This window comes from Trachymyrmex cornetzi, unplaced genomic scaffold, assembly GCF_001594075.2.
Source record: "Trachymyrmex cornetzi isolate Tcor2-1 unplaced genomic scaffold, Tcor1.1 scaffold482, whole genome shotgun sequence".
NCBI lineage: Eukaryota > Metazoa > Arthropoda > Insecta > Hymenoptera > Formicidae > Trachymyrmex > Trachymyrmex cornetzi.
Genome location: NW_017299641.1, coordinates 1,249,905 through 1,272,303, shown reverse-complemented (window position 1 = coordinate 1,272,303; position 22,399 = coordinate 1,249,905). Strand labels below are relative to the sequence as shown.

The 22,399-nt window shown below is 32.3% G+C and overlaps 2 protein-coding genes across 2 annotated transcripts in view; one reads left to right on the top strand and one right to left on the bottom strand.

The window, feature by feature from the left end:
* Positions 1–9,007, top strand: part of OstDelta (oligosaccharide transferase delta subunit) — an 11,340-nt gene extending 2,333 nt beyond the window's left edge. The window contains exons 3-11 of the mRNA XM_018513908.1: positions 895–1,020; positions 1,205–1,365; positions 2,185–2,324; positions 2,410–2,785; positions 4,891–5,070; positions 5,167–5,398; positions 6,578–6,790; positions 7,041–7,212; positions 8,732–9,007. Coding sequence (XP_018369410.1) covers positions 895–1,020; positions 1,205–1,365; positions 2,185–2,324; positions 2,410–2,785; positions 4,891–5,070; positions 5,167–5,398; positions 6,578–6,790; positions 7,041–7,212; positions 8,732–8,877 — 1,746 coding nt within the window. The 3' untranslated portion in view covers positions 8,878–9,007. The remainder of the gene's footprint in view (positions 1–894; positions 1,021–1,204; positions 1,366–2,184; positions 2,325–2,409; positions 2,786–4,890; positions 5,071–5,166; positions 5,399–6,577; positions 6,791–7,040; positions 7,213–8,731) is intronic.
* A 191-nt stretch (positions 9,008–9,198) lies between these two features.
* Positions 9,199–15,864, bottom strand: LOC108765280 (coiled-coil domain-containing protein 65). The gene is made up of 7 exons (XM_018513909.1): positions 15,637–15,864; positions 13,231–13,505; positions 12,553–12,836; positions 11,565–11,687; positions 10,297–10,530; positions 9,759–9,994; positions 9,199–9,684 (listed from the first exon to the last, which is right to left on the bottom strand). Exons 1-7 carry the CDS (start codon positions 15,646–15,648, stop codon positions 9,520–9,522), a joined length of 1,329 nt encoding a protein of 442 aa, XP_018369411.1. The 5' UTR covers positions 15,649–15,864; the 3' UTR covers positions 9,199–9,519.
* Between the last annotated feature and the right edge of the window lie 6,535 nt (positions 15,865–22,399).

Here is a 22,399-nt window from a genome sequence, read left to right as displayed (position 1 = left end):
ACTCCGTGTATTGTAGACGACGCCTTACACGTCTCTTATGCTCTTTCCCGTTGCAGTCAATAATTTAGTGTCCATGGTAAAACGTTGGGCTTTTAAGATTCACTCTGTAAATATACAAGATGGTAGTTATACACTCTAAAAGATTTTATTGTAAGAGGTGATTTCTCACACTAATTAAAAAAACTTCACACAACTGTATACCTAAAACGGTTTAGTTTGAAATGAATACTTTGTAAATCTCTAAAATGATCAATTCAAAGGTTTTTTCTAACATATCAGAATATTAATAAGAATTAGAACCATGTACGTATTGTTTATATTTGTAAAAAGTAGTGAACAAAATATATTTCATAACTATCGTACAGATTTTTTTTCATTTGTTTAGGTCGATTCAATTAAACACGTATGTATTTTCTTATCATAACGACTCATTAAAAATTTTTATTGAAAATAATAAGCTATATCGATATATATATATACATGTATATATATATATATACATATATATCAGTATATCTAAAAATATACAATTCTAAAACAAATACTTTGTTTTTTAATTTCCGTCGGTAAGTGTGCACTCACGGACGCGCACATACGTACGCATAGATACAGAGTAAATCATTTTAAATGAGAATTTTTTTACTACACAATTATTGAAACATTTTCTGATAAAATCTTGGCTTTCGAGAAAAATCAATGCGTTACTTAAAATGATTCATCCTGTATATTGTTGAAGCTAGTATTTGTAGAGATCCGGCATGTACAAATTACCTTATGATGAAAAAGCTATACTGAAATTCCATGATTATTTGATTAGTCTTTCTGAATGAGAATTTTCTTCATTATAACATAATATTTCGAATTCTTATATTAATAGCGATTGTGCTTGTTTAGACCATTTGCAAGTACTTAATAAAATCCAACGGAGAAAACATCACACCTGAAACGGCATTTTATCTTGTCTCTACATGGAAAGCTATTGGAGGCTGCCAAGAGTTTTCCACAAGTACTGTGACAAAGGTGATATATGCTAGTATTAGTGATCTAAATTACACGAATATCTATAGCATTTACGTAGCATAATGATGTCTGCAATAATGATACTACTGCATGAAGAATAAAGATAATAATTATTCTTAAACAAAATATAAACATTACTGTTAATTCCCAGTACACCATATATAACAACATCTTATTTATATAGATATTGACAAATATTATACAGAAGGATACTTCTACACTCTCTGATTTGTATTATGCAGTGAGTGGTTTAGCAGCTTTATCGCAAAAGATACCTACTGCCAGAATTGACAAATTAGTGAAATTAATTCAAGCAACTTTAAGGAAAGACGATAGTCTATGGAAGTAAGTTATCGAAGGTTTATACAGGGTGTCCCATTTTAATTAAAATAGCCACTCTCTGGAAATCATGAGAATTTAGAGAAAAATGTCTGGGAGTTGTAAGGTTTGAAAGAGGATATAAGAGTACCATTGGTTTGACCCTGGGTGGCGTCAAGGTCAGATCAAGGTTACTTTGAATTTTTTAAATGGTATCCCTTATTTTTTATTGCACATTCTTATAGCTTATTTCGAGAGCTCTTCAAAACTGTAACAAAATGTTTTTCCATTATGTACTTTTTGAGTTATAAAGCTTGAAATTTACAGTACCGCCGGTATTAGTATTATCTAATTGTAAGATGTCCGACTGACGGCTAAAAAACCTTTTGAATGTTATTCAGGATCATAACCTAGATAATATTTATTAAGATCAAGGCTTAGAGATTATACCTCTTATTTTTCTTTTTACGTGAAAATAAATTTTTAACGCAAATTTTATTTTAAAAATTTAAAGTGAACTTGACCTGACTTTGACGGCGCCATCCACAGTCAAATCAATGATACCCCCCTTCGAACCTTACAACTTTTATCTATATTTGTCTCTAAAATCTCGGTAACTTCCAAAAATTGGCTGTTTTAATTAAAATGGGACACCATGTATAAAATAATACATATCAGTAATTATGGTAAAAATTAATGACAAATGTAATGATGTTTATGAAACTTTCGTTCTTCTGAATATGAAACACATGAAGACAATAATTATCATACTGAACGGAACATCTTAAAAATTACTTTGCTACATATTTTTGATATGGACAATATAAGTTACTTTTCTGTTATTAGCTTGGGATACGTGTTCCACATTGCTGCAGACATAGGTACCCCAGCGGCATTTGCTTTTGATCGTATTGAAGATGCTGTAGTACAAGCAGATGAAGTCGATGGTCAACACTTGCAGTTTGAAGGCGGCCTTTCTATAACAAGTATATATTTAGTTTCTATTATTTGTATAATTCCAAGTTGATTTTTTGTGTAATACTAAATTTATTTTAAAATTAATTTTTATAGGTTTCCTTATTAATGGTATTCTTAAATTATCAACTTCGTTGAAGAAAAAACCGCCATTAAACTTCCAACAGACTGTCAAACTGGGCAATTATCTTCTCTCGCGGCGTTCCGTGCAAACGATAAAGGGTGTTACAAATTTACTTTCTGCTTTAACTACTTTGGCAGTCGATAGTTCTGAAAAACCAATTTGCATAACCCTAGCCGATGGAGGAATTATTATATTTAATAAGCAACCGTTAGTTACTGTTAAAGTTTGCGATATTCTTGGTCAAGCATTGCCAACCGTGCCTAAAGTCGTTGCAAATTCCGCAACACGAGTAGGAGACGATGTTGTTGTTCTCAGCAATGAGAATTTGCAACCATCTACAATTGATAAGTGAGTTATCTATTAAATATGATATAGAGAGTCTCCCCCAATACTTTACTGAATCAGCTTTGCCATGCTGATATCAGCTATACCTTGGGGCATAGCAATAATTGTTGAATAATCCCTTCAACCTTTTTTTAAAATATAATTAAGGTTAAGAAATTCAACACATATTTTTGTTAATTTTGTTAAACTGAATGTCTTAGGTTTTTCTATGCAGACTTTAATAGTATGTGTTGAAACTGCAGAAATGGGAAACAACCGCCGATAATCTTGACCTTCATATATATTGTTAAGGTCCTTGAGCGATCTCCAACAGGTTTTAGGTGACGGTCGTTATTCATTAAATTGTTATTAACAAAAAAAAGTTAAGAAAATAACGTCTTATTTCTGCTTTATACAATATTAAAAACTATCCTATATCCTCTCCTGCGTACGTAATTACTTTCCACGCGAAGCGAGTTCCTCCATTGCTACCAAGGGACGTCCGATTTTCCACGTGAAGCGAGTTCCATCCTACCTCCCCTCTTACCAAGGGGCGCACAAATTCCACGCGAAGCAAGGTCCATCGTTCGTAGTCGTACACCTCTTGGCAGGGTTGTGGGGGGGGGGGGGGGGGGGGGGGAGGTGAGATAGAACTCCCTTCGCATGAAAAGTCTGATGCTCCTAAACCTATAGGTCCAGTGCGGAACTCGATTTTTAATATCGTATAAAGAAATGAAACATTGTTTCTTAAACTGTTTTTATTAATAACTTTTTAACGAATAATGACCACTACCTAAAACCTGTTGGAGAGTCATGACAACATATGTCAAGGTCAAGGTCATCGGCGGTTTCATCCTTTTTCTGCTTTTGTTTTACGAACAAAAGTATGAAAATGTATAAGAAACAGTTTTACCCTTAAGTTTGACCTAAGTTTACATTTCAAAGTTTTGTCCGTCCATCTTGACATCGAAGTAATTTTGAATTTATCATTTTTTTGCGAGGATAGATGTTTTTATATGAAGATTTCATAGAAAAATTGTAATACTTTTTTTTAATTGCTTTTGAAACGCACATATATTACCATTGCCCTTAACCCTTCAATGTGTCAATATTATTACTTTAATGGGCCTTCTACACGACTGTGATCAGTCAATTTCAAACTTCTAACTTTTGATTTATGGCTAATGGCTTATTGTAGAATGCCTAAATGTTGTTGAACTACTTAAACTAATCTAATTGATGAAATTTAGGCTGAAATTTGTAGTCCATTCTTATTTCGAAACTATCTCAAGTAATGTCTTAAGACGTGCTAATACGGCCCTCTGATTGGTTCATGACTTCTTAAGACTGTACTTAAGACGGTCTTGAATATAAGATCTGATTATGAATACCGCCCTCTGGTAATGACATTTCAAGACTGTATTTAAGATAGTCTTAAATGAAAGAATTGACTGTGTATATCAGCTTTAAATATATAATCAGTTGTATATTCTTAGACTATATAAATGAAAGGAGAATTGCCTATGCCGCCTATCTATCTAGCCTAAAATCAAACATCTGTGCGAAAGAGAAAGCTAAAGTGTAAAAGTTCCAAATGTTTACAATGCGTATACGTAGACCGTCATCTGCATGAGAATTGATTCAATTTTTTCTCGCACATTGACAACAAAGTAGAACGAAATGAACAATGAAGTGGAATGAGGGAAAGGGGGTTAAGAGTGCCATATGCGCATTATAGTCAATTGGGATTCTATAGCTTTCTCACTCGCACGCATACATAGATATTAGCTTAGAAGTTCAGCACACAATTGCTCTTCCATTTATATACATTCTCCTGAGTAGATTTGACTAATTAAAATTAGTATTAAACCGTAATCAGATTGGAGATTGAAATTAAGGTTGAATTGGAATTTAACCAATCAGAAAAAAAGAAAACCAATTCCAAATTTAGTAAACTTTTGTTTTGGTTGGTTAAATTTCAATCTAATCTAAATTTCTAGTCTGATTACGGCTTTAACGAAAGAGTTTTATTAGGATTAATCTTGATTAGTTAAATCAAGCTAATAATAATTTGATGAATTTTGGTTTTTTTACAATATAAAATTTCAATATAATGCGTTTACATATAGGACTCTGTTCACAATGAACCTGATGAATGTAAAACCTGATCGTGGTTTTTACAAGATATTAATAACTGCAGCTTCGGTCAAGAGTACGATTACAGTAAAAGTCTTATCTGAAGCAATATTGGACTACTTAGAGATTGGTACTGGTGATGCCGATCAGACAACTCAACCAAAACTTACGAGGTGTTCACATGATTCGTAATATTTTACATACTAAATTATATATCTTTTAACAAAATATTCTATGTTTATATTCATTTATGTCTCTTTAATTTTCAGAATAAACACAGAATCTTCCTCAGGCAAGCTCGAACATAAAATAGAAGCTGATTCTCAGCAAAAATTAGTCATGCGATTTTTGTTGCGTGATTCTGCCAATAAGAAACCGATGCGTGTGCATCAAGCCTTCGTGCGTCTTACGTCCGTTTCCACGTCTACTAATAATAAGCGAGGCCATGAAATCTTTTTCGTCGCTGAACCTGATGCTACTCACATTTATAAATTTGATATGGTAATTTTTTATGCTGTACGTTACTTAAATTAAATATATATTAGAGACTCAACTGACCTAAGTATAGGATCGTCTACTCTACAACAGGAGTAATATGGTATAGTAAGGTGTTATAATTTACTCGATGCTACAAGTGCTAAACAAATATTTTTTGATTGTTAAAATTCTTTTTAATTAGCAAAATTCTTTCGATTGGTCAATCAAATGCTTTGAAGCATTTGTAGCACCAAGTGGACCACACTCTTAAGTCGTAAGCCGCAAGAAATCGATCAATCAGTCGAATGTAAAGAAATGATCGACTACGATTGATTAGTTTCTTACAGCTTACGGCAATATTGAGTTCTTTCCAATTGCAATATTCCTAGACACTTTCGTGCGACACATGTTGCATTCCAATTGCCTATTATCGTCGACACAACACTACATATCTATACTCAGCCGAGGGCTGTGTAAGCTTGTGTTTTCTAGTGACAATTACATGTTACTAACCCCAGCGATTATAAATGAGGTTGGAGAACGTTGAGTGGCCGGCACTTTTAATTTTTTTTATTTAATACAGACGGAAAAAACTACATTTAATCTAACTCTATCTAAAACGGATTTCATCTGGAGACACGGTAGGGTCTCGGTGCTAAGACAAGCGCAGCGTCATGGCGCGAGACACTGCTGTGCTCCTTTACACAATACATACTCGTATAACATAAGATACGACACAAAATGTATATACTTGAAGACACGACCATGTCTTCTCCAGTAAAATGGATTGAAATGGGTTCAGATTTTCAGAAATACACATTTGCGAACGTTAAAATGAATTCTTTTTAATCCGAGAATGCATTTTTATACATTTATACGATTTAGATGAAGTACATTTCTATACCTTTCAATTTAAAAATAATTTTTAAGCTTTTCTGTGCCTCGTGAATATTTTTCAATACAAAATTCTGAATAGGAAATGCAATTTTTTAATTCGATTGAATCCAATTAAATAAAAAAAAGTTTTTGTTATTCAAAATACTCATTCGGATACATAAAATTTCGATCCATTTCAATATATTCTCGTTTACCGGATCTGATAGTATACATGTCTCTAGTTTACATATATATTTCCGCATAAATTAGATTTTTGTATAACAGAAAATATATTCTTCCACGTTATAATTTTGCGAATATTTTTAGCCGGTTGGAACAGCAGCTGTAAATTTCGGTCACCAAAGTGGAGAATACAACATGGAGTTAATTATTGGTGATGCTGTGATTAGCAATCCGTTCCAGTTTAATATTGGCACAGTAACTCTTAAATTTCCCGAGCCGACTTCAATGGAAGGGACTGATAAGAACATCTCTTATAAGCAAAAACCGAATGTGTATACAACCAAACCGGAAATAAAGGTATTTTTTCCCTTAATTTATACATATATGTACCTGATATATGCCAATGGTCGTTAGTGACATAAAATCATTTATAATTTTGTCACTTCCAAAACATTGGCAAAGAATTACGTCAAAGTTAGTATAACATTCGCAAAAGTAGCATTTGCGCAATAGTTTTTAGTTTCTTTGACGAACATCGACATTTATTTGAGAAATTGAAGCTGTTATCAAAGTGTTTTTCTGAACTCTTGTTACTTTCAAATTTCAGCATATGTTCCGCGAACCTGAACGTAGACCTCCGGCATTTGTGTCAAATTTATTCACAGGATTATGCTTGGCACCAGTTTTACTATTGTTGATTTTATGGGCTAGACTCGGTGTCAATATCTCGAACTTCCCCTTGTCTCTCAGCGCGATTACATTCCATCTTGGATTAGGAGGTAAATATCATTTCATTGAGATAGAGTGCATTTAATGTATAATTAGATTTCCATGCATATTTTTTTAAGTAGGAAAATAAGATTAAATAAGATCTCTTGTTTCATCAAAACAACAGTCTAATACACATATGCACGCATGCGGACGCGCGTGTCATTCACTTCTTCAATATACTTGTCTCTCTGACACTTAATGATATAAACTCTCCTCACTTATCGCAAACTTCGAACCTGTTCAAAAAATTTCCCTTTTACAGCTCCGAATGCCCTTGTCCTCCTGTTCGCTTTTATCTTCTTTGATTTCTGTACTTACCCCTTTCTCTCTCTCTTCATCTTCTTGATCCTTTTCTCTAGCCATATGAAGGAGGGTGTTAAAAAAAGTATCGATTTTCGTCCCGAAGATACACCTGAATAGACATTGAAAAATCATTTGAGTTCTTAGAAAGCAGAAAAAAACAGGAAAAATAACTTCCTCTTCGCATCAGGGAAACATCGCTAGAATTGTTTAAATATAGTAAAAAATAACAATGACAATACTTACAACATTATTGATCGTGTGTGATTAATATTGATGGATTGATGTAGCATTGAATAAGTATAAATACTAACTAATTAAATAAGAATAATATTAGCAGTAGTTGCTTTCCATTTACACCGATTCCCAGATAATTCTCACTTGTGATGTCATAATTCAGTTGAATGCGCATTCCTTTTACACTCTGACTTTTTTACTTTTTATGTTTTTTATTTTTTGTATATTTTTCAATATATATTTTTTTTACACGTTTTATAATTTTTATTTTTTAATACATGTGTGTACACATACATGTTTAATACATTTAGTATTTAAAATACCACTAAAAATAATGGTATTTTAATCCAAACTCAAGAGCCACTAAAGTGGCTTTCCCGGTAGTCTAAAGGTTAAAGCCTCGGACACAATGCGAGGAAATAGCGATAGCGATAGAATACCACGATTTCAACTTATCGGAAACTGTGTGCATTCCAATGTATATCTGATTTCTAATAGGTTACAATTCTGTTCTCTTGCTATCGCTATTCCCTCGCATTATGTCTGGGACTTTATCCTCATAATCCGCTTTATTGACCATCTTTGCTATCAATTTCTCGTTGTTGCCTCATTCTATTCTCACAAATCTCTATCTTTTTAACTTCTCCAAATGCCTCCTATTCTCTAATAATCTTTGCATAAGCTATGCACTCATCCACTCGTACATTACTTAACAACTAAAGCCCTTTTATTAGTTAATTTAAATTTTATTAGTTAATTTAAATTTAATTTAAAAATATAGTAACGATATAATAAAAAATATGCCCGATATATTGCTTGGCAGATGATGTTATGTAGTCTATCTGTTTTCATTGGGCGTACAGTATGCCGTGATGTTTTTCTCGAATGTGATTATGTTCACATTTGTAATCAATTCACTACAGAAATTATTTAAATCTACCACATTGCACCACAATACAGTATGAATAACTATAATTGTTTTATTTTTAGGCATCTTCGTACTCTTCGGTATTTTCTGGTTGAAGCTTAATATGTTCGTGACGCTGCAATATCTTCTTGGTTTTGGTATTGTTACTTTCCTCACTGGTAATAAAATGCTATCTCAGATAGCACACAGGCACAAATCATTACGTTAATTTATACTCTATTGTGTGAAAATTCTGTCGCAGTTGCAGTTTAAAGTGCATAATAAATACAAAATATTGTTGATAAGTTCAGAATGGCCAATCGACTCGTTAACTTGACAATATCATTGTATTGCACTGTTTTTTCACGTATTAAATGTGTATAAATCATGTAACATATATATTGTTTATTTGGTTTATTACATGCTTTACTTTACAATGATCTGGATTAAATAATTAAACAATGTTTATATTTTATATCAGCGTTAATGATTAGAGACAGTATTGATAAACTGAAATTATAATTCTACATCTAGGCTTAAACTATAAAATTTGATATTAGCGTTAAATTATTTTTATTGGTATAGTGTTACATTTTATACAAACTAGTAATGAAACTTCATCATGTATAATACCGATAAGAGTAAGTAAACTAAAAAATGCTAAAATCTTGCGTTTGTATCTAGAACAAATAATGTTTCTTTCTAGTCGTGTAAAATTTTAAATATAATAAAAAATACCAGCATGATTGTTGATTATTCAACATAATGTAAAATAGGTTACGAATCAGTACCTATATTAAAACAAATTGTGGCATAATTCATTTGTTATTGAAGCAGTTATTAAATTATTTATACCTTTTTTTTATTCTTTTCACTTACTCTCTCTCTCTTTCTGCATAATGTAAAAACTGATACGTTCGCGCAAATGTCTCGCCTCAGCCTTCAATTTATCCCTCTTCGATCGCAATTGCATGGTAGTCATTTGCACAACACTAAATTTCCGCCAAAAATTTGTCATATCTTGAAAATCTATAATCTGTTATAAATTCCTTATGAAAAAAGGTTTTCTTTTAAGAATTCAAGAACTCTCTATTACATATTCGTGTATACCTGACGGGACACATTCCAGTCTGATAGGGCAATGATTTGATATGACGAGAGCATTTGTGAGCTTTCCGTATGATTAACAAACGGAATTATTTTCTCGTTTTGTATTTCATATTTACGACAGATTTGCATCAGCGTAAGCAATCGTTTGCCTTTAATTACAAGAAATTCTACATGTTTTATCATCCTGTTATATTTGATCGACAATATCTTCAATTGATTCTTATCTTTCGTCTGTTCTAAAATTATTTTACATATCTCAATATGAAATTGTCAAAAACTGTATTTATTGATTATTATTGTCGAAATCTTAATAAGAAACTGTCAAAAATTGTATTTATTGATTATTATTGTCAAAAATTATTATCAGTAATTATAATATTTCGATTTAATAGTCTGAATAGAATATAAAATAAGATGTAACGGTAATATTATTGCTGTATAACAATTTCTTCCGTGCAACTAAAATTACGAAATATAAATTTTATAAATATTCAGTTAAAATCAAACAAGATTTAACAAAAAGGCGATACACGCGCACCTGAGAGAAGACGATTTTTTATAATACAGGAAGCTTTCTGGAAGAAGTCTTGTTCCGTCAGAATTTTAGAAATTTTTTTCTTGGCCATGGAATCATATGTCGTTATTTTACCTTGGAACTTTCGTATATCCTCGAAAAGACTCGCTGTATGTAATAACTGTTGTGCTATTACTTGTTGGTCTTTCTCGTCCTTACTTTTAAGCATCCCGTAAGATTTTCTGCGATTCTTTGTTTCTAGAACGATGTAATATTAATCAATATTAACTTACCTAATTTGCATTTGATAGATGTGCAGTTGTATATTTGCAGTTTGAACTTTATTTCAAAAGAAATTTAATAAAAATTCATTTATTTGATTAAAATTATAATATTTTCTAATGGAGAACTAAATTTTATTTAAATTTGTTTCCCAATAAAATAGTATCAATAAAATGTATATAATTTATAAGTAATTTTATTTAATATTTTAATTAAAAATATGTATTAAATATAAACACACACGCACACACATACAACATTAAAGATTCATTATATAAAGACAAAATATATTAAGGCTCCTAAGTAATCATCGTGAACATATAGGTAAGGATGTGTGATTTTCAAAATTGTGCATTGTGATTGCGATCTTCCTCAAAAGTAAGGATATATCAGGTATCCGGGAAGTATTCGCTATTCGGCCCTTTTTTACTATCTGGCTAGATATGTTCGGATATCATTAGTATCTGGCAACATATGTTCGGCTGAAATTTTATATCGAAAGCTTGCGTCATTGATGCAGAATTCTTTCTTTTTAACTGAAATTCTTGCTTATTCATCTTTCCTCTTTTTCTTTTCACATTGAGGAGATAAAGAAAATATTATTATCACTATCCATACAGCACAGAATTTGCAGCACTATCGCTACAAAATCTGCAATATTGCTGCAATGTTGTTGCAACTTTGTGCTGTAGGGGTATTTTTCTCTTTTATTCCTTTCCTCCCCTCCCCTCCCCCCTTTTTTAGAAAAGAATGGAGAAATTATATCGTATACCCGAAAAATATCCGGTATCTAACCGGACAATTGCCCTACCGAATATCATTCTTTTCAGATATCCGATATCTGGTATCCATTTTGTTACATGTCATTTGTAAATAAAGACAATTTGGAATAAAACGAAATGATGAGATCGCTTTAAAATACCATCTAATAGTCTGTAAATGGTGTGAAAGGCACATGAAATAGTCATAAATGGTCATAAAAGGCACATGAATCATAAATGTTCCCTTACTATTTTGATAATCCGACAGAATTCGTCGAAGATTTTCCCAGGATTTTTGTAACTGATTTTCAAGTTGTGTCACAGAAATTCTGCGTGTATCCTTACTGTCTTCCACGAATGCATCAATCTTACCTTCCAAGATACAATTTTAATATCAACCAAAAATAAATTAATTGTATTAAAAATTTACGTTATTTATTATATATTTTAATACCAAAAATAAATTAATTGTATTAAAAATTTACGTTATTTATTATATATTTTAATAATAATGAATAAATAATGGAAATAATTTTTTTTTTTAAGAAATAACTATTTTAGGAACTCGTTTAATTCATAGAATAAGACATAGATTCACGAGGCATTTAGAAGTCAGCGCTAGTACTGATTTGCGCAAATATAACCAATGATAAAAATATATGTATAAATAAAATTTAATAAGTTCTGAACGTTATTAAATATATGCTGAGGATGGCTCAAAACGGAGCCGAAACATCCAGAAGATATTAAATTTTATTTATACATATATTTTTACTAGCGCTGACTCCTAATGCCTCGTGAATCTATATGTCTTAAATTTTATAAAAATATTAAAATGCTATAATTTTTGCTTGTGTCCACTTTCAGTAAACAAATTTATACCTATTGTTGGTAAATATGTAGATTAGGGGAGCCCTCCCCAATGACCTTGACATTGACATACGTTGTCAAGGTCACGACCCCGAATGACCTTGGAAAAGTTTTAACCATCGAACATTACTCGTTAAAAAGTTATAAACAAAAAAAGATTTAAGAAATAATGTTTCATTTCTGCTTTAAAAACGACTTTCCACGCGAAACGACTTTCACCTCACTTCCCTCTTGCCAAGGGAGCGTGAAGAGTCCTGTGCGTATGTTAGGTCGTTATTCAAAATGGGACACCCTGTATACGTATATAATATAGAATTGGAAGCAAGCGAAATTCTGATAAAATTATACAAGATTAATAATAATATACTTAAGGCGATGCTTTTAACATTGTTCGATAATTCTTCTAATTGTTTGTGAATGCCGTGAGTGATTGATTGTAACAAGACTTCGTTTTGCTGATAATAAATTTTGCCAACTCCTATGTCCGTCTGAATAAGTATTTCGTCTAAGGTCCTTCGATAACTTCTTTCTTTGCTCTGTATTCTTTCTCTATACGATATTAAAAATCGATCTATAATTTCAGTATATGATTTTGTAGTTCTCTGATATTGTTCTTCGGCTTCGGTCAATTCATCCATTAAAAAGCTTATTCTAGAAAAGATCGAACAGTCGTAAAAATATTTTTATAAGATGCATAAATTTATCCTATGGAAAAATATCCAAATTCTCATCAAGAAATGATATTAAAACTAAAATTTTATTTTTTTAAGACTTTATATCATACTAGTTAGGATTAATCTATTAATGTTATTCAACTATTTTTGCTTTCAAAAATAGTACAAATAAATTATATAAAATCTTAGCAACTATTTTAGGATAAGAGCAACAGACATAGTAAAATAATTTATACTATAGGGAAATCTGTTCAAGAATGAAATATTCTTTAATTGTTATTCAAATCTTATTCGATGAAGAAGATGAAACTCTCTAAATGCACTAAACAAACTTTCTCAATTGGCCAATTGATCGTAACACACATGACAACCTGTAGTCTTTAATATCGAGAGCTCGATCGAAATTATGCCACGCAATCTTCACATCTTCGGCGATTTGCGGCATTTTGATTCTCATCATCATCTCTCGCCATAATGTCCGGTAACGTTTTGTATTTAAAGTACCGAGCTCGATTTCGTGCATCAAATACTTTTTCCACATTTGAGCACGTTCCTCAGCTTCATGTTCTCTTGGGACCTTAGACTTCTGTTGTACTTTCTCCCATTTAACTATCCCCTCCTCTTTTTTCTCATTTAAAGTAGATATCTTTGTAAAAACATATATTATATAAAGAGTATTTTATAAGTGTAACAAAGATTTTTATTATAATGAAATAAATATTTAAATCACTGTAAATGTTAAATGACGAAATGTTTTCTCAATAATTATTTAAATTCTATCTAGTTGCGATGGTTTTTCACGACAATTTGTCAAATGACCGATAAAAATTTTATACAAGTCTCTCTAAAGGCCCGTCTACAATACACGGAGTAAGAAGTAAGAGTAAGAAATTGACCAATTACAGTCGAATGTGAAAAGAATAATCGACTGTGATTGGTCAATTTCTTACTCTTACTTCTTACTCCGTGTATTGTAGACGACGCCTTAACAACCTCTCTTTTTTACAAATAAAATAACATTATATAGCTTTCTCACAAAATCTGCATTTCTAAGCAATTTTTTACACTCACGCACTCACACACGCATGCGTATTTCGTAAATTAAATTACCTAAGGTATACAAAGTAATGTATAAATTAAACGTACATAAAATGAATATACATAAAAGTACTGCAGTCTTATAAAATTATAAATTTACTTTTTTTCTAAATGGCCTTTATAACAAGAAACTTGTTTTATAGCTTTATTAACAGTATTATATAGTACTTTTTTACTTGGAAAGAACTTTAAGGAAATATAAAAATTAATGTAAATAAAATTAAAGAATAATTTGAGTCTCTTAATATTTAAAATCGAATTATTGCTAAAAAAAGGGCTATGTAAGTGACACAGCAGTTATTGTAGCGTATGGTATTTTATAATGTTTAATTTATATAGTTTCACAGTACGTTCATCATATATATGTTGAATCTACATTTTGAACGTTTCGACTTATTTTAAGTCATCTTCAATGATTAATTGATTGAGAAAAAACAATATATGATACACACTTAAGTCCGATGTCCACGATGCTAGAAATCGGTCCGAGATGTCGGACAGAGAAAAAATTAACAAATCACATTTGAACAATTTGATCACATGACCATTGCGATTGGTCAATGCTTTCTTCATCCGAGATATCGGACCGATTTCTAGCATCGTGGATACAAGGCTTAAGGCCCGATTTCACAATATATGGTTACTTAAAGATTAAAGGTAACCAAAAAATTCATAAATGAATTTCATTGATGAACCTGTTGGTAACCTTTAATCTATAGGTAACCATATATTGTGAAAACGGGCTTAAGGCCCAGTTTCACAACTCATGGTTAACTCGTAACCGAGGTTCAACTTATTTCACAATTTTAGAATTGGAAAGAGATAATTAATAAATTGAACCTTTATTAACGGGCTGCGCACAATGAAAAGAATAGGAAACAGGGAAAAGGGAATAAGAATTTCAACCTATCAGAAACTGTGTATTTCACGATACATGATTTCTGATAGGTTGAAATTCTTATTCTCTATTCCTTTCATTAATTGTGCGCAGGTTCTAAGAGTTAACCATGAGTTGTGAAACTGGACCTCAGTGATCATAGCGAATTCTAAACTTCTAGATTGAGAATGTCTATTTTAATCGTTGTGTATTGTATAAGCTAGGTCTACCATCTTTCGTAAAGAGTGCTTTGAATCTTCATGCCTCTCTCATGGATCAAAAACTTGATCATGTTAGCAGCGGTGTCTGTTAGACTTGTATCTTGGTTAAGATTTACAATACAAATATAAATGTAATTACAATACAAATCATTTATATTGTAAATCTTGACGAAGATACAAGTCTAACAGTTTTTACGCTGTTAATATGATAAAGTTTTTGAATTTAATTCATAGAGAAAGGTGTGGAGAGGCACTTTTTGCAAAAGTGATAAATCTTATCCGCTGCACGATTAAAAGATAGATATTCTAAACCTAGAAGTGTAAAATTCATTACGTTCACTGAGAGTACATATCATCGTCTTTTCTCAATCAATTAATCGTGGAAGATGGTTTAAAATAAGCCGAAACGTTCCAAATCTAGATTCAATATATATAATATATAAAGATGTATTGAAACTAAACATTAAAATGTCGTACACTACAATAACCACGATGTCGCTCTCATTGACTTTTTTTTAGCACTAATTTAATTGTAAAAATTAATATGATATATAAAAATGTTATAATAATGTACTACTCACCACTGGATGCATTTTTTAAATCATGTCAATAATTGACTAAAGTTGCATCGATATAAAATGTTTTAGGCTAAATTTCTCTCTATGCGAGACGCATGTGTTTTTCACGATTTTCTTATTTTGGCTGTGTTCCAAAATTCACTGCCAGCACTAAAAATCTACGGTTTACGTCAGGGTGCCGTCCCATGTACATACATACATACATACATATATACATGTATGTATTACGGAATCGGAACGAGACGGAACGGTTTCTTACTAGAAAATTGAGTTCACTACAATTCCGTTTTGTAAGGGTGAAATCACACGGTACGGAATAGAGAATGCATAGACGCAACCAATCAGCGCTATTCGGAATAACCAGACGTTTTCCGCACCGTGCGATTTCACCCCCAAGTCCGAACAATCAATTCGGCGCGCAGTTCAAACGACTAACACATAAGTTCACATGGAAATATTTAAATTAGATTACGATCCACACAGCTGTGACCGTTATAGATTTTATTTCTTACTTGTGAACTTAAAGCAATCTCATCATTTTATTTTATCCAATTTTTAAAATTTACAAATAGCATATAATAAAAATTAACGTGTCATTTCTCGCTGACGTTACGATTCAATATGGCTGTAATAATACTCTTAGCATTTTTCATTGGCAGAACTAGTGCGCACTCAGTGCACTTTAAAGCCGTTGTATGCACATACAAAAATCGACGTAAAAAGAAATGTACGTTTAATAAAAATATAGAAATGAATTAAACCGCGAAATATTTCATACATTTTATTGTACCATTTGATAAAATACACAGTGGCCATTTTATCAATTGAGATATATCTCACTTTTACATTTAGATTATAATAGTGTACAACAGCTTTAACGTGCACCGAGTGCGCACTGGTTCTGCTAGTAAAAAACGCTATTCAGACTGTTTAAATACTGAACAATATCGTAACCAAATAGTATATATGTAGATAAATAAAATTATAATTTTGAATGCTTATTTATATTATTAAAGAAAAAGAAAGTTGTAAGTGTTATCTTAATATAGACACAACGTAGGATATAGCCTGCGCATTCCCTGAACTTAGCATCTATGCTCTTCATTAAAATGCACCTCCAGTATATTGAACTGCATTTCTCTTCAACTCGATACTTGAATGAGTGAGGAAGAAAGAGGGGACGAGGATGATAGATCCTAGGACTGCTACTTGACTTTTTCTAAACCGATAGTGACAACTTGATAGAAAAAAAATGCACAGTCTATACTTGACCGCGTTCGGGGAGCTATCGACACTATTATGCCGATTCTATCAATCATTCATTAGATATAAAATGAAAAGAGAATGATGTAATAGCGCTAGCAACGCGCTCCTCGAACGCAGCCGACGTCCTTTCTTCTTCTTTAAAAACAAGTTCAAATTATATTTAAATTATATCCAAATGATATCATAAATAAATTCAAGTTATACATTCCTTTCTAAGTCTCTGTATGTATGTACATACACGCACGTTGTATCTCGTGCTCTGCTATATTTAATGAGAGGACAGAAAAAAACTGGTAAGAACACAGACAAGGAGATATAAGAGCGTGAATTACATTTTCTTCTCTAAAGTATATACCGAAGAAAACTCGCAAAAATGAACAGAAATAAAATATACTTATTTCGATATCGTCCTATCAATATGAAAATTTCTTACAACTACACTTCCTTAAATTTCTTTTAGATGTATCAAGATTTTCAAGTAAATTGCCTTAAAGATTCGTAGGTAACGCAGAAAATTTTACAATATAAATGTAAATGTTACATCAATAAATGTTTATCATACCAATAAGTGCGTAATTTTTAAGAGTCGCTAAAAAGTGAATTAACTGCATTAAGATCACGATATGTTACATCGGATTTTAACGATGTTCACTATACAAAATAAAATGTTCCAAATATATTATCGATTTCAATATGTAGAGTTATCGCGTTACGGAAGAGAAAGAGGATAAAATTATAGCTCTAGCATTTTATGTATTATATACACATAAATACAGAGTGTCCCAGAATATTTGGGGCAATGCTAGTAACCAGATAAAGCGGACTAAACTTAGTAGAAAAGTTCACTACCATTTCGTTGCAATTTTCCCAACAGTTAACGAGATATTGATTGTAATCATAAATGACTACGTTTATACAGGGCTCAATTTACGCCGAAGTTATAACATTGATGTTATGAGAAATGACTAATCACAGTCATTCATTCTTCAGAGGAATAGCTATGATTGGCCAATTTCATAACATCGATGTTGTAACTTCGGCACAAATCGAGCCGTGTAAACGTAGCCAATCGCTGAAAAAGCACGTATCAAGGGACAGGTCAAATGTTTATAGGTCCATCGATTATAGTGGCTAATGCCTACTGCACACTAAATGCGATGAGCGATCAACGACAAACGATATCCAATAAAAACTCTGCTTTTTCTCACGTGATGATGCAAAGCAAAGCTCTCATTGGATATTGCTCATCGCTTATCGCGTCCAGTGTGTAGTAAGCATAGGCGTGCGGACAAGTTATTTACTATACAAGTGATAATAGTGAATAGTTACGCACGACAATAAAAGAAAATAACTGCCTGGGCTGCGTTCAGAATCATCATCTGGGTGCGCCTAAAAAAAGTTCTTTTATCCTTGTTTAACATTCGTGCGAACAAGCATAAAACGACATCTGAGTGCATTCGGACAACGATTCTGAACGCAGCCCTGCACTAGCTGATCGTATCTCGTTCTGCACTTGCATTTGGCAGTAAGTCGGATGGATACACGTTTAAGCGGCGGTACAATGAAATTTTAAGATCTTAAACTAATTTCAAAATTTTAAACTTTAAGTCCTAAATCATAAGAAATTAACCAATCACGATAGAATGTTAGAGGCATTCTACAATAAGCCATTAGTCATAAATTAGAAGTTAGAAGCTAGAAACTGACCAATCAGTCATCAATTTTTTGCTTCTGATTTCTTATTTATGACTAATGGCTTATTATATATAGAAGGGCCATAAGAAAAATAATTCATCATGATTGATTAATTTCTTACGGCTTGGGACTTGAAAGCTTAAGTTTTATGCTTTAAAAAATTGTTGTACTTAATTTAGCGATATATTTAGAAATTAATATCTTATTAACTATCGTGAAAATTTCAAAATATAATAGAGAACTTTACAACTCAGCTTAATCCGCTCTATCTGTACGATACGAGAGTTTTCCTAAATTTTTTAAGAGAGAGAGACACTATATGTGTGTGTGTATTTATATATACGCGTGCGCACGCACGTACGCAGGGTATCCGGTAATGATCGCATAATTTCTCGTGGACAAATAGAACAGATTGAACTAAATTAAAATCCTACATTTTGCATTTTTCGCAATAGTGAAATATTAGTATTTAATATTAATTGCTAAAGATATTAATCGCTAAAAATCGTCGAATATGTATTCGACCTACCAACAAGCGCGCTACGAGATACAATCACTTAGATTATAGGGACTCTACAATCATTCAACGAGGAGAAGGTATTTTAATATTCTTTATCATTGCTCTCTCTTGCGTTGCCCTTGTCACTTGTAATAAACAACTCCTTGCACGCCTAGCAACCTATGATGATAGATAGTCATATATTGCCACGGATTTATATTTGGCGGTGAGTCAATTTGAATATCTTTAGGAATTAATTTCTCGATAACTATTGCAAAAATTACAAAATGGTACAGAACTTTTCAATTCATTGTTAGTTTAGTTTGCTCTCTCTTCCCATCAGAGATTATGTAGTCACTGAACACTCTGTATGTAACATATTATTTACATGTGTATATATATATATATATGTATATATATATATATTTATAGTCTTAGATTATATAGTATATACATTATATGTAAGTAAAATGTATGGTCAGGACCTAAAAGATTGCAACACTTTTTTTTAACGAGTTTCGGAATCCGCGACCTACTCACCAAGCGATTGGTTTTTATTTGTCGATCCATGAATAAGAACTAATTGCTCGGCGAGCAAGCTGCATTCCAAAACCCATTTAAAAAAAGTGTTGCAACCTTTTAGGCTCTGACTGTACAAGAGTGCGTACATATATTAGCCGCGCTTTGTGTGTAATTGCAATCGAATTTCGATTGTATGTATAATGTATATGCGCGCGCGCGCGTGTGCGTCCGTATACTATTAGAGCAACATTGCGTGAATTATACTATACACTGCTGTTTGTTTAAAGTACAGAATTCATCCTAAAACAAACAACTATGTTTTCGCTTATGGTGCCGCTCTTCCAATGAATAATATTACAAGTGACATTTTTCGCCATTTTTCAATCAAGGGTTTTTCATATCAAGAATAATTCAATTATAACAACAATTGAATTAAGTATCTTGGATAAGTTTTTATCTACAAAGAAAATAATTTAAACACAATGCTTGCATTATGTCCAAACTATCTTCAAATTTTATAGCTATATTGTGTTAAATATATACTCTTAAAAATACATTACAATTACAAGTTATATATATGTACACACACACACACACACACATACGCGCGCGCGCGCGCGCGCACACACGCACACACACACACACACACACACACACAAAATTTTTATCATATTTCTTTTAATTGTAATTTTTTTCAGAAATCAGCTTTATCAATCTCTTCGGAGACGAAATTTATTAGTATTCGAAAGATATTCCCATATACTCAATCTTACGCGAAAGAACCTCAGTTTATCTTCGACGATCACAGATCATCGAATAAGGGTGCTTTCTATTTGATGACTCAAGTGCCGTTTTATCTTTGTCACTCTCTGAATATCAAGAAGGATAGAATGACGCTCGTGTTTTGTGTTATCAAATGAAAAGCACCCTAAATCATTAAGGCTCCTGAATAGTCATTACAGCCATATTGAATCGTAATTGATCGTGATGTCAGAAGCGAGAAATGACATGTTTGTTAATTTTTATTACGTGCCATTTATAAAGACAATTTGAATAAAACAAAGTGAGATTGCTTTAAAATATTTGTAAAAATGGATGAAAACTATGCTTATCCTCCCTGACAGTAAATAATCGTAAAGTGATAAAAGGTACATGAAATGCTTTTATTCAATGCGCATGCATAGCTTATTTTCACTTACAGTATCTTTTATCACTTTTTACGATTATTTATTGACTATCAGGGGAGATAAGCGTAATTTTCGTCCATTTTTACAAATGTTTTAAAGCAATCTCATCATTTCGTTTTATCCAAATTATCTTTATTTACAAGTGGCACGAAATAAAAATTAACTATCATTTCTCGCTTCTGACGTCATGATTCAATATGACTGTGATAACTACTCAGTAACCTCAACAAAGCTCTTATTCTGTAACTTTTAATAGTGTAAATGTTGCTCCATTGTCGTTACGCAGTTTTTTTTACCATGTATGTATAAAATCTACGCAATAATGTAACATTACCACTGTCATTGAGAATTACAGAATAGGGATGTGTGTGTGTGTGTGTGTGTGTGTGTGTGTTACTGAACTTGTCTCGCAGCACATTTACATGTACGTGCCCAAAGCGCAGAAACTGCGTCATATGTAAGAGCGACGTGAACACAATCGCAGAGTTTTGTTCACCTTTTTGCTTTAGTATTTACAAGAATAATATGCGTACTTTCGGTGGTACCAGTCACTGATTCAAGCACGCATGAGCGTGCAATTGTCACACTGCAAATGCATCGTATCTGAACCTCGATCGCTTTTACACACACCTTGGCGATATGTTGAACCATCGACATATAGTACTGGATGGAGCATAACATTGAAGCCATCTTGACAGATCTAGAAAAAGAAGGATGTTTGGAGGTAATAGCATGTCTTCCCTCTCCTGAAACAATTCGATCAATAGGACAATAGTAGAAAAGAGTTCCGTGCCCAAACATTTACCTTACTCTTTTTAGGCCTGTCAAGACGAAAGATTAAAGAGATTTCACCGCATGTTCCATCCAGTACTATATGTCGATGCGTTGAACAGCAGCTGATACATCAGCAATAATTAACCTCGCGTTTACATAACGTTAGCTTCAATGCAAACGACACAGATGATTTATCTAGATTAGATAATCTCTCAAAACTATCTTGTTTTTGCCAAAAAGGATTTAATCCTCTTTAGTTTTTATCTTCCTCTCGTTACGTTGTCAATAAACACGAAGCTACGTTGGAAGATACATTCTTTCTCCTCGTAAAGAATTCGTTCTAGCGACAGATAGGAGAAATACGGCGAATAGAGAATTGCTGGAGAAAGGTACATACAATTGTCAGGATATTCTTGCGGACAAAACTCTAGTAACGAAACGCGTATTATTGTGGAATTGCTGCCTCTTTTTCTAAAGATACATTTTCACGCGGCATTAAAAACTGGCCGTTTCAGCGATAAAAAGGATCAACATCGAATATTATTAATTTTGATCACGTGATCCTTTTTGTCGCTGAAATGACAAATTTGAGCAGTTTGTGAAAATGTACTTCTAAGGGCATTGTACAATGCTTCGTAACAGTCAATCGGAAGCATCAATAATTATTAGGTACTTTTCATTTGATGACACAAGTCGACACAAGCGTCGTTCTATTGTTATTATTTACTAAATGTGAAGAAAGATGGAATGATGCTTGTGTCGACTTGTGTCACTAAATGGAAAGTACCCATTATTGATATTTGTATAACTCAAAAGTATTAAT